At 43.0% G+C, this 13,999-nt stretch overlaps 1 protein-coding gene across 2 annotated transcripts; it reads left to right on the forward strand.

Annotated features, from left to right (window-relative positions):
* The first annotated feature begins 7,026 nt into the window (after positions 1–7,026).
* On the forward strand, positions 7,027–10,949 carry LOC134610343 (cytochrome b-c1 complex subunit 10). Of its 2 annotated transcripts, none has more exons than XM_063453293.1 (3): positions 7,027–7,139; positions 9,265–9,421; positions 10,776–10,949. In XM_063453293.1, the coding sequence occupies exons 1-2, from the start codon at positions 7,090–7,092 to the stop codon at positions 9,380–9,382; spliced, it is 168 nt and encodes a 55-aa protein (XP_063309363.1). In that variant the 5' UTR covers positions 7,027–7,089; the 3' UTR covers positions 9,383–9,421; positions 10,776–10,949. The 2 variants fall into 2 exon arrangements, with proteins under 2 accessions (XP_063309363.1, XP_063309362.1); XM_063453292.1 differs by having other exon boundaries at positions 9,265–9,417.
* The last annotated feature ends 3,050 nt before the right edge of the window (positions 10,950–13,999 follow it).

Raw genomic sequence — 13,999 nt, forward strand, 5'->3', positions numbered from 1 at the left:
TGAATGGAGTGTGTTGTAGAAATGTTCCAGTAAAAAAAGTTGAAGTACATTCTCTCCGGATATCGCGTGACTCCCAGTTACCCAGTGTGAGGCAACTCTGTGGAGGCGGTAAGTCCACTCTGCATATGAGTCTCTACAATTTTTCCGCAATTCCCTGAACTTTCTGCGGTAGGCTTCAGGGTTGACAGCGTACCTAGTTAGCAGGGCTTCCTTCACTCTTTCGTAGTACAGATCTCCCTGTCTGGTATGGCTCAAAAAGCTTCAGCAGCTCATCCTGACAATTTTCCTGCGAGGATCGTGACCCAGTCATCCTCTGGTACCTTATGTAGAGCGCATTGTCACTCAAAGTCTGCGAGGTACCCATCAATCTCATCCTCTGTCTCTTGGAAGGCTTTGAATGCTGCAAAGGGTACCTTTTAATGTTCTGGCTGAGGAGTTAGGCCCTCTGCTACAGGACTTCCTGAATGCTGGATTTTGGCTAAGCGTATCTGGTGTTCCCGCTTAGCCCTGGCCTCTGCATCGGCGTCCGCCAATACTTACAGTATTAATTCGGCAGGGGGATTTGGCCCGAACAAAGCCAGCCAAAACCGCACGTCCCTCATCTGTTTGGGCTCTTCTGCGTTCGGTGAAATTGGGTCGAAGGTAGGGTTGGTTGCGTCCAGCTCCGTGAGTTCAGCAACTAAAGCCCTCGTCGGTCGGTTGTTGGTGCGTCGTCCACAGCTTTCCAGCAAGTCTTTCAATGTGTACCTTTTTAGCTGATCGTAGCTGCTCTCCATCCATTGTGCAGGTACTATCTTCGGATGCTGCATCCACTACTGCCACCTGGACACAGGCCTCGCCGCCAAGGATGTCCTTTTCCCTCTCACTGGAACTCTGGTGCGCTGGATTCAGTTATTATAGCTGCTGAGTGATTATAGCATGCTAAGTGATTAAGCTTTCCCCCACAGACATTAGCCGAGACTTAATGATGGGATTTGTGACGGACAACCTGCACCCCGACCGGGTACCTCCGTCAATCGCTGCTTCCTAGTACTGACGAGTACCATAAGCACTGCGCTGGAGCACCATAACCACTGCAAACCCCATGAAACGCCGCAGCTTGGTTGGGGTCTCGCCATCTCCTACCCACCTTGGAACTACAACAAGGCTCCAGGTTCCAGTCGGTGAACCTCTCTCGCTCCAGAGAGTCAAGCAGGAACAGCTCTTACAAGAGCTTTGTGATTATACTCAGGAGAGTATAGTGATTATAGCAAACCCCAGAGTGTAGTTCTCCAATCCCCCAAACATGAGCCGAAACTTCATGAAGGTGCAAGATGATCTGAGAGTTTAATGGTACAGGTTGGATTTTTATCCAACTTTTCAGGCCCGAGAAACACCCACTGGATCTGATGGGGCACAGGAACACAAAGGACACAAACCAATCCGAACAAACATACAGTCTGTGACACGACCATGTACAGCACACAATCCCTCCCCTCTGCTTGGGAGATAATTGAGTAAAGTCTTATAAGTAACTCCATTATCTCCAGGGAGAAAAACCAAATTTTCACAAAATTCTGAAAGTACCCCAAAACATAACATATCCCCGGATAGCCCTGATCTTGGTGAACGACATGTCCAAAAATCACCCAGATCAGAGCAGGGGTTCAAAAGTTTCATGGAAGTCTCTTTTTGACAGGCCGCAAGCATGACTTCATGCCCAAAATAGTTCCAGAGAATTAGGCTGTGCGGCCGGTCTATTGCCAATGAAAAAAGTGCACTTCAAATAGTCGAACAGGACCATTCATGCACAAAGTCAAGGTTCGTACATATTTAGCCGAACATAGATGGAGTTGGAAGTCCCAGCCGTGTTTGTGCCGTCGAGTGTCCGATTTCAGTTCCATGAACACAACAGCAAAACACAGCTGACCACGTTCGATTAAACAAGATGGCTGCCGCCACCATGTGTTCGACTATACGAACGGCGACCATCCAGCCGTTCATCAATTTGGCTGTGGTTAACTCCCAGCCTGGGGGGTAAATGGGCTGCACTCTCCACTTGTGTGTGTGGTCCGACTGTTCGGTTGTTTGTTCGGTAAACGAACACCATAAGTAGAATCCATTCGGTAGCCCCATATACCGAACTGCAAATGGGAAAAGACATGAACAAAGCCTGTCCACAGTGCTGGAGCCATGTCTAACACATGGGCCATAGTCCTGGGGCAAGAAGCTGGCAAACAAGCCCCTCCAAAAACTTGTGGCAAACTCACAGGAAAAGGGAAGTTTGTCACAGGAGTGAACTGGTTTATTGCGACATGGTACATACAATTTATACACAGACCCCCAGCAGGGGCTCTCCACATGTCATGTGTCCTTAAGGGGTTAAACTAATTATCTCCCAGGCACAGATGTGCAATGTAAAAAAATACAAAACACCCCAAAACACACACACCACACACGTGGTGCCTGCCCAAAATAGTTCCATAAGAAAAGTGGTAGCAGTCGGCACTTTTAAGGGTCCCAAAAAGAAATAAATGCCAAACAGGTCTCCTGGCTCATAGGTAGCGATTGTTTGCCTAGTTCGTGTGAACAATCCTACTGCACAGCGCTCTCCTGAGATGTTTGGAAAAGAAGCAGGTGATGGTATAAGTTCAGCGGTGTTCGTGAGTTAATCTGTCCGATTTTTAGTTCCATGCACTCGATGTCCGAACACTGCTGCTTGCTTTCGTGCGACAAGATGGCCGCCAACTCATTTCCCACGTGTTTTTCCATGCGAATACCGGCCACCCAGCAGAACACTTGAATTTACTAGGTGTGAACAGATGATGGAGGTGTCAGGAGAGGTCAATAGGGGTTAACAAGCAAAGAGGTGGTCCGAGTACAGGAGGTATAAAAAGGGCAATTCGTGAGTTTGTTTGGTTCCCAAACCATAAGTAATAAACGAACTGCCAGCAATGGTTTGGTGACTTGTCAAAGAAGCAATATAGGCGCACTGGAGTTTACATTACATTCCTATCAAATCTTTCATTATAGATGATCATTGTGAACTACTAAAGGAAATATAGGTACATCTGTAAGAAACTGCATGGAGGCATATTTACCAAGTATCCATATTTAGGAGGACCCACTAGTTTGGGTCTAGATCTCTCTGTCCCTCATTTCAATCCTAATTTACCTAATTTCTATCCTAATGTCTCTTTTCTAGGAGCTCCATATTGTTGGTATATCTGAGTGTATATGAGAGCTCGAGAGGGTGTGGTTTAGCTATTGAGGAGAGCGGTCACTCACATTTTCCCTTCTTCACCTAATGGATCGGCCCCATTTTGGTCTCTGAACACCATGATACCATGGGGAAGAGAACTAAGCAACTGGGTTTGATAAAAAAAAATCCATGCCTTTTTCAACACAGACCTAGCAGTTGTGAATGAAGAATTTAACCGTTCTTATTGCCAGAGGGAAAGCAATGGAAAAGGATGTTTCCTCCATGACCCAGGGAAAGAAGGGCACTAGTGAGCAGGTACAACAACTTGTTGGAAGCCTTTAATACCCAATGCAGCTCAATGTGAAGTCTTTGTAAGGTAAGTGCTCTGAACAATTGCTGCCTCTTGAGTTTAGCTCCACTGAACTAACTAAACCAGGAAGTAACAGGACTGATGGAAATCTGCACTTTTCGTAAAATGAAAAAAAAAAAAATTATATATTTTAGCAGAGCTGTGCCCTTTGTAAGTGGTGGTAGTTGTTATACCAAGAGATCTCTGGCCCAGTTCCCCGGTAATGGAGTAAGCCATTTATTAAAGGTTTTCCGTCCTAACTGGGTCAACGCTGGGCTCCAAAGCTCTCTCTCTTCCTGAGTGACACGCTTCAGGCTTTTGCAGGAGCTGTTCCAGTGACCAATCGTTGGGTGAGAGCATCAGCTGACCAGTCTCAGCCAATGAAGAGCACACTCTGCAAACAAAATTCACAGTATTGACATTAGCCAGCATCCGCGCTCTTGTTCCAGGCAGGCTAATATTGTCCCTTTTATGCTGCTGAAGGAGGAGTTACACCTCCAGCAGCCAAGGGAATAAGCTCGAAACACTTTATAAACAGACTCCAGACACCATAACAACTGCACTGAATAAAATTATAAACACAACACTTTTGTTTTTGCCCCCCGTTTTCATGAGCTGAACTCAAAGATCTAAGACTTATTCTATGTACACAAAAGGCCCATTTCTCTCAATTATTGTTCACAAATCTGTCTAAATCTGTGTTAGTGAGCACTTCTCCTTTGCCGAGATAATCCATCCACTTCACAGGTGTGGCATATCAAGATGGTGATTAGACAGCATGATTATTGCAAAGGTGTGCCACAGTGCCTGAGGCTGGCCACAATAAAAGGCCACTCTAAAATGTGCGGTTTTATCACACAGCATAATGCCACAGATGTCGCAGGTTTTGAGACGGTGTGCAATTGGCATGCTGACTGCAGGAATGTCCATCCGAGCTGTTGCCCGTGAATTGAATGTTCATTTCTCTACCATAAGGCGTCTCCAAAGGCGTTTCAGAGAATTTGGCAGTACATCCAACCGGCCTCACAACCACAGACCACGTGTAACTACACCAGCCCAGGACCTCCACATACAGCATCTTCACCTTCAAGATCGTCTTAGACCAGCCACCCGGACACCTACTGCAACAATCGGTTTGCATAACCAAAGAATTTCTGCACAAACTGTCAGAAACCATCTCAGTGAAGCTCATCTGCATGCTCGTCATCCTCATCGGGGTCTCAACCTAACTGCAGTTCGTCGTCGTAACCGACTTGAGTGACCAAATGCTCACATTCTATGGCATCTGGCACTTTGGAGAGGTGTTCTCATGGTAGATGGCAGATGGCAGACAGCGTGTTTGGCGTTGTGTGGGTGAGCGGTTTGCTGATGTCAACGTTGAGGATAGAATGGCCCATGGTGGTGGTGGGGTTATGGTATGGGCAGGCGTATGTTATGGACAACGAACACAGGTGCATTTTATTGATGGCATTTTGAATGCACAGAGATACTGTGGCGAGAACCTGAGGCCATCGTTGTGCCATTCATCCACGACCATCACCTCATGTTGCAGCATTATAATGCACGGCCCCATGTTGCAAGAATCTGTACACAATTCCTGGAGAAGTGCTCACTAACACAGATTTAGATTTGTGAACAATATTTGAGAGAAATAGGCCTTTTGTGTACATAGAAAAAGTCTTAGATCTTTGAGTTCAGTTCATGAAAAATGAGGGCAAAACCAAGTGTTGTGTTTATAATTTAGTTCAGTGTACTTTGTTTTATGTATTTTCCCTACACGTGGCAATCTTGACAAAGGCAATCTTCACTCTTTGTTAGCTTGACAGAGGAAGTGGAAGTTCACTTAAGCTCCACCATTTTGCCAAAATTTGTCCATTCTAGAAAAAAACAAAAAACAAACAACAGGTACAGGGGAAACAATAGGAGTAAGGCACGTTTAAAGTGACCGAGCCACTTTAAAAGAACAATTCAAGTACCATAAGCACTCCCTGCCCCCACTACTTCCTATGTCGAGACGGAATCCCCTAAGTAGGAGCTTCTGTTAGCTCTCCAGAGCTAAGCCTGATCATTTTGTGTTAGCTCAGCTTGAGAGCTTCCTGCTCTCCATAATACATAGTGGAGGAGGGGAGCAGATATGCTGTAGTGGTTATGATGCTTTAAATGTTTCTTGACTATTAGTAGAGGAAAAAAAAACAAAAAACACTTTTACAATCTGCAGGATTGTTTTTTAGTCCTTAAACAGAAAGGGAGATTGGAAACGTTGGTTACCCGTCACAGAAAACCGCCACTCTGACAGTGGCAGAACAAATTGTCTAAGGAGAAAAACAAAACCGCAATCTTGAGCCTCTTTTATAAACACAAAGACAGCCGCACTATTTAAAGTTACAAAAAATTGGCCGCAGACGAAGGAAAAAATAGTGTCACAAACAGAAAATGCAACAAAAGTTTTTGGCGTTCGAAAATCCACTTTTTTGACATAATCCTTAATGTGTTTGTGCATTCTGTGTGTAGTGAGTGAGTGCTTCAGGAATAAAACAAAATACGCTAAAATTAGACATTACTGTTGTAAACCATCTCCTCTGCAACACTAGTCATAAATTTACTCTTGGACCTAGCCCTGGTTAATGGAACACTTTAGAGTTAGGAATCCAAAACTGTATTGTTAACGCTATAGTGTCCCTCTGCATATTTCTTTATGTCCCCCCAAGTCCGGCATGTTAAAATCCCTTTTCTTCCACTTGCATCTCTCCAGCGCCGAGGTCCTTGATGCTGCATTGATTTCCTTCGCCAGCAACGTCACACCAATGGGGGACCCTAATGTGTTAATGCATTATAACTTCCCCATAGTTAAGCGTTGACTCAATGATTTTGAAAACGCGGAAGACGCAGGAAGCACCTCTAGTGGCTTTCTGGTAGACAGCCACTAGTTAACCCTGCATTGTAATGTAAACATTGCATTACTCTGAAAATGCAATGTTTTACATCACGGGGTTAAAGGCGCAGCTTAGGCACCATAACAACTTCATCTAAGTTGTTATGGTGCCAGGAGGCCCCTTGGTGCACTCCTACCTCAATTGGTTAAATCTTTCCCGAATGGGTTACCCCCAATGTTGTCTCCAGCATTGATCCCCAGGTCCCCCCATGCACATCCTGTTTCTGAAATCTTAGTTTGAGGACCCTGCTTTAAGGGGACAGGGACACTGCACCCAGCCCACTTTAATGAGATGAAGTAGTCTGGGTGCCTGTAATGTCCCTTTAATAGGAGTTACAGAGAGGAGGGAGCATCTTGCCTCAGCCTGGGCTGGCCTGAGCATTGCCTGATTCGGTTTCCAGAAGCTGCCAGGACACGATGTTCCCATAGACATATAATACGTTTCTATGTCTATGGATGTTCCTCCTCAATAGGGACGCCATGTTTGTTGTTGGATGACGTAAAACAGGCATCTCCGCGGACAGCCACGCTCGGGGTCCTCACGCAGCCATTTGCCTCCCACTGAGGTTACTTGTGTTGCACACACACACAGGGCGTGCAGGTCATATTGAGGACGGAGCTGCAGCCATGATCGGCCGGATCCTCGGTACCCGGTACCAACAGCTCGCCAAAAGCTGGTAAGTGGGAGAATCATTTAAACAATTTTAAATTTATTTTGTATATTTGTTTTCCTTCTTGATTATGTTAAGAAATCTCACCCACTGCAGTTGTATATCTCTCTGTTACTGATCACTTACACTGAATATCAACTTATTAATAATATATATATTAGGTCTGTGTTGCAAGCTTGATATCTTTATCCATGCAGCACTGTTACTCAGAGTACAGGGGTTAAAACATGCAACTAATGTGATTAAAAACCCAAGTTTACCTTATACCTTAGTAGTGTGCTCTGTAGTCTTTTAATATATATATATAATTATTATGCTGAACGGTTCCTTTTGGATAGTGGCATGTGAATACTGCACACGTTGTAGAATTTGATATTAGAAATACACTTCGGCACCTTTTAATTCAAAACTGTTTTATTTACAATTATTCACAATCCATTGTTTTTAGCAATAATTGCAAACGCACCCAGTACCTCGGCTTTTAAGAGAGCCTTTTATTTAAAAAAAAAAAAAGTTTCCCCCCCAGCTGCATGTTGTGTATCAATATATATATATATATATATATGTGTGTGTGTGTAAATGAGGGATTTTTCAGGTAAGCACATTTTTTTTCACAACCGCAACATTTCGGACACCATAATGGCTTCATCAGAATGATGATCTAGTGCCAGGAGGACACTTCAGGTTATTCTCCTCAGAGGTTACACAGTTAATGAACGGTTTAACCCCAACGTCTTCAGTCAGGCTCTGGTCAGTTGATGCCCTCAGATGGAGTGTCTCCTCATCCACAAAACGGCAAATCCGTTTTGATAAATTGTAGCAATTGGTTATTGGCTCCTCTGTCCGAGGCTTCGTGTTTGAAGCTATGGACTTCAACAAAGGTTCGGAACAGATATTTGTAAAAAGGTTCGAAACACAGCTGACCAATGCCATACTTAAGGTTAAACTGTCCTTTGACTGTTTAACACCTTAAAGTAAGCCAGTGCCACCGACCTCATGGCACTATAACAACTTCATTCTGTTTACATTGTTATTGTGTACAGAGTGTCCCTTCAACTCTCCTTTATTTCCATTTTAAAAATAGTTATCTAAAAGCGGGAATCTCCATAGTTTGTACAAGTACTGGGTTACTCACTAAAGCGAGAATTGTCTGAATTTTTAAAAGGACACTCCAGGTACCCAGACCACTTCTGCCCATTGGAGTGGTCTGGGTGCCAACTCCCACTACCCTTAACCCTGCAACTGTAATTATTGTAGTTTTCATAAACTGCAATAATTACTTTGCAGGGTTAAGTCCTCCCCTAGTGGCTGTCTACTAGACAGCCACTAGAGGGCACTTCCTGGTCTATAGCACAGGTTTTCTGTGCTATAGCGTCGCTGGACGTCCTCACGCTGTGTGAGGACCTCCAGCGTCGCTAAAATCCCCATACGAAAGCATTTTCAATGCTTTCCTATGGAGAGGTCTAATGCGCGTGCACGGCATTGCCGAGCATGCGCGTTAGGTCTCCCCAGGTGGCGGGCGTGATCAGTCTCCCCGCTGGCTGACGTGATGAAGGGGGAGGGACATTGTCGCTGCCTTTGGTAAGTGACTGAAGGGGTTTTCACCCCTTCAGCAACCGGAGGTGGGAGGGAGAGGGGACCTGCAGTGCCAGGAAAACTGATTGCTTTCCTGGCACTGGAGAGTCCCTTTAATCTTATGCCAGAATAGCTGAATTGCAAGTGCTAACATGGAGGAACTTTTCCAATACAGCAGTTTTTAGTTCATAATATTGACCGTATATTTTTCCGTTAATTACACGGTGCACTTGTGTTCATATACAGTTTTTTGTGTTACATTCCCAAGTAAAACATTGCTTTATACTACTTTGAAAAGTGTGGCGATTCCAGCTTGCTATACCGGTTTACATCAAATGACTTTCTCTGTCAAATTTAAAATGAAAATAAACTTCCAGTACTCAAAATATCTTTTTATAGTTGAAAATGTTTTATTATTGTTCAGATTCTTTAGACTAAAGGGCTCACAAAGACCCTAATATTCTAGCTTGTTTTTGTTATCGATGTGTTTTACTAGTTTGTGTTATCAGTGTGTCTAACTTTCATTTATAGTTTACTTCTGATTTATCTCTCTCAGGGCTCCCATCGCAGCCACATGGGGGACAGTAGCAGGAGTGGGGCTGATTTGGGCCACGGACTGGAGGCTTTTTCTTGACTATGTACCATATGTGAATGGAAAGTTTAAAGACAAGTGAATCTAAACACATGGGTTATAAAAATATTTAACAGAGTAGGTAAGTTTTTTTTTTTTTTTTTTTCCCCCAGTTTCAGCTTAAGTTTTACATTTGTTAAAATGCTCTGAATTTGTTTATAGTATATGATGGGTTGCATCCTTTTAGTGTCATTGAGATTTTGTAATGCATGCCTCTCCTTCCGTTCTGTTTGGTTCAAATTTGTAGATTACATTTTATTACAAACATGATAGATGTTTCAAATGAACACCGTTACATTTAAGATTTTCATGAAATCTCGACAACAAGAAATGGATACACACTGCCTTGGGTATCTAAGCGGGGATGTCAAACTGCTCAATCCAGACTGTCCTGTTACTCTGTGCCAGCTGACAGAGTAACAGGAAAGTTGACAAGTCACATGACATTGGGGGTGGGGGGGCATGGAAGGCTGCTGCACAGCCATTTGGCTGACCTGTAGACACTTCCCTTGATCAGGAAAAGACTGATAATCAGGAGTATTTCATTCTGATCTTATCTTATGTCATTATCTAAAAGTCCTTTATGGATAAGTGGATAAGCCACGGTTCCACCTCACCTATAGTAGCCCTGTATTGCTTCTTTACACTTCCATATATCTCAGAGATACATGATGTGTTCAAATTAAAATATAGGGATTTGCTCCCCTTTCCTCTGTTCCAGCGTAGCCAACTTTGAGCTTTGTGGGCATTACTCTTCATGTAACATCCACCTCTGGGCCTTCCTCAGCTTCTAGTCTTTAGTGATTTGTCCTGCTTGGGGACACGTCCTTAAGCAGGGCAAACCTTATTGCCAGTGTCTGAATGGAGTCACCTCACTCTGTCCCTCTAATCCCTATATAGTGTTAGAAGCGTTGTCTGTGGGAAGTCTTTTCTGCTAACCCATGTCAGACCCAAGGTTTTTTTTTTTTTTTTTTTAATATATAATCTAAATATTTGCTTGATAAACTTCTAGCATTATAGTTAGATAGCATTTTATGCTCAATCCAATGAGCATAAGAGTTGTTTGGGACATGACTGGGCGGTGTGCAGACACATGCCTAGCTGGTAACCTGCATTTGAGACACCCTTCTCCCATCAGGGGAAGAGGATAAGGTTTTAGATTTGGCATGGGCAAGTTGTGTGGGTCTGAGACTGCATAGGAGGAGGTCAAACTTTCTACTTGGGGATATCTTTTCCCTAGAGGCAGGCTTATATTTGCATCAGTGTTTGCAAATCACTGCACTTCTAAGCCACACTGATATGGGGAAATGAAGCAAGGTAATCTTTGCTGTTATGGACCATTAAAATGGTGCTTAAAGAGACTTTTTTTGGAGGGTTTATCTAAAATGTTAACAAGCGCAACAATGATTATTAAAACTATTTTCTCTCTGTTCCAGCTTTGTGTGGATTCTTCTGTGACAGCAGTCAAGCTGGCTACTAACAAGCCTCATTTTGAGCTCTTGCACATGTTCTGAATCCTTGCTCTCTGGAAGAAGCTGCTTATTTAAAAGTCAGTTATACAATTTCAATTAGGATGTTGCCATTAAAAACTTCCAAGATAACTGAATACATACTTTGTGAACAATCTTATTACATTATTTTATGTGTACATTCTAAAACGATCATGCTGAAAAGTTGATTAATAAAGTAATTGTAATTTTCTCCACGGAGTTGAATTGTATAATTTGACATGTTTTATCTTCACAGTATGATGTATACAACACAAACAGCCAAGAATATTTCAGCAGTGCACAAACAAGGATTCAAATGGTTCTCTACTAACAGATGAAATATCCTCAACAATCCATCTAGCCTGATCCTTATTTGAGCCATTGAGGCCCTAAAGTAGACGTGTGATATAATGCAGTTGGGAGTTTTTAATAAATTATTTATTGTGAGCCTACTGATGCAAATAACAACATCTTCTAAAGCAATCAATATATTTAACATGTTGATACTTTCCAATTAATTGCTTTAGGAGTTAAGATAATGTCTCCTCCACAGCAATACCACCAGCATGGTTGTGTGGGTGGGTTTCATGCTAATTTAACACCTGCCTCCCTCTGACACAATAGGCCATGCTTGGAAATACTTCCCTGAGTCAGAGGGAGTGATGGTGTCTGCTTCCCAGGGGAGCAGACTGCACACGTGCTATAACTGTAACACAGAGCAGACGATCTTGGGAAGTTTTCCCTATCTCCTGTCACTTCTGGGCATAAAGGACTGTGCTGATAAATGATTGACAGATGAGTGGAAACAACTAATTTTTATTTAAATAGGCACACAATACAGAGGTGGACAGAGCTGGAAGGGCTCAAAGGAGAAAGGGGGAGGGTAAATAGTGGCTTCCACTTGCAGGTACACACTCTCACCATTGTCTTGAAGAGTAGAACCATTTGTTGCTGTGCGTGCTGACGACAGACTATTTCTGCACAGAGTTTACGTTCGGCAGTTCTTTTCAGAGTTCCAGGCTTTATACTTCACCTGTCATGATAGTTTGAATAACCATTTAATCATACCATATCCACTGTATAGATTTGCATAGTCTTTCAGATATTCCTGTTAATGCCAGATACACTTCTTTTGATATCTTTCTTATTCCATGCAGCAGCCGTAATGCATAAGGTACTTTCCTCTGTCACAGGGTAGGCAACATTGAAAAGATTGAAGAAAAAATGCAGTTTTCACCCCCAGGCTACCACATGGATTTCCCCATTGTATGCCTGTCCTTGACTTTTTTTTTTGATAAATAATTAAGACAATATGGTAATTTTAAGCTAAATTATGTTTTGACATTGTCACATGCAACATGTTCCCAGAGAATGGCATGTCAGTTTTGACTTGGAGATTGCAGTATTCATCATTGTGTTCCACGGTCTTTAAACACGGATGTCTTTGGGACTGAAATAATCAGTACTGACCATTAATCTGGCCCGCAATTGCTTTCAAACATGCAATGCTTAAAAAGACACACCTAGTCAATAAGCCTACAGGCCTGCCTTCATTTTTAGGGATATTGAGATAATTGGAAGCTTGGACCTTGGGTCAGAGCCTGCCCTTATCACCTCACGGATTAAAGTGCTTTTCCCAGAAAAAAATTATGAAACTGTAAAGTGAATTACATTAAATGAGAGGGAGGCCTGGAGTTAACTATATTCCCCCACCACCTGCATTGAATATTTATATGAGGAGAGAGATATTTTTTTCTAAATAAGTGGACACTGACACTAAGCAACAGAACAATAGTGGCTAAAAGGGAATCGGTCTGGGATGAATTTTAATATTGCCTGTTGTGCGATTCTGAATGCACCTCCTTCGCACTAGTGTCTTTCTACCATCCCTTGCTGCCACAGGTTATATAGCTCCCATCTGCACTGCATACGTCTCCACCATATCCTTCATGTGTATATTGGTCCCCACCACCCCCTAGTCTGTCTGTCCCCATCTCAACATGTTTGTTCCCAACAGCTCATCATATGTATATCCCCCCCACATGTCACAAACACTTCAAACTGCCCAATTAATTCTTTGTCCCAGCTTTCCACTTTACTCTCTCACCAATCCCTTCCTTACTGATGCAGCCAACCACCCATGCTCTCAACTGTTTCTCACTCATCCTCACTCTCCCATGTGTTCTGTGTCCCATCTCACTTGTATCTACCACCCATACTTCCTTGCATCCCATTTTAGTTTTCGTCCCGAAGCTATATTCCTCTTCCCCCCTCCTAAAGTATTCCCTCATATTCTCCTCTAAACCGAACAGCAGAAAGTGGCCAAGCAATATCGATCTCTGCCTTCCTCCTGCCAGGCATAGTCATAGCTCTTCCAGCTCAGTTGAGGTTATGCCTAGTGTGTGGATTTGACTCATTGTTTTATGTCACACTAAGCCCATACAGGAAAACTAGGACACCTATAAAGAGCAATGCTAAACCAGACCTTGTGATTCTGGAGAGTGTCTCACAGTTGGTGCTTACTTGCATGCAGAATGTGTATAAAATAACAGCAGTAGTGATCTACTGGTCAATCTCTAAATGGTCCCCTCCAGATCAATGCTGCAGAACTGTGCTATAGCCTCGAAGTCAGGGGATCCACTCCTGCTCTGCTGGATGTGTGGAGCACGTTGAACATCCCGATCAGGAGAACCAGGAGGGAAAAAAAAAGAGCACATGGTGTTCTCCAGATCGGAGTATTCCAAGTGCTCCACATGTCAGAGGTCATGGGAATTGCCAGGTAACTATGGTAACCCCGTGAGTAGTTTAGGCATTCGTAAAGTTACAGGACACAGCAAAACACTATAGTTTTATAATATACTTTGATATTCAGAACATGCATTTCTAGTTAGTGAATGCTGACGTAAATACCAAAATATACGCAAATTACAGGTTGAGGAGCAGCGCACACACAAAAAGAATAGAGTTTTACATTTTAGAAGGCTACATAAAATCATCTTAGCAAACAAATATGGGGATTCAGTTACACCATCTCTAGACTGTAAGCTTGTTTGAGCAGGGTCATCAACCTATTGTTTCTGTAACATTTTGTATTTGTCTCACGTATTGTTAAATTACCCCCTTCTATAATACTCTAAAACTCTGCAGAATAAGTTGGTGCTATATAAATG

Source organism: Pelobates fuscus, chromosome 5, assembly GCF_036172605.1.
Source record: "Pelobates fuscus isolate aPelFus1 chromosome 5, aPelFus1.pri, whole genome shotgun sequence".
In the NCBI taxonomy this organism is placed as follows: domain Eukaryota; kingdom Metazoa; phylum Chordata; class Amphibia; order Anura; family Pelobatidae; genus Pelobates; species Pelobates fuscus.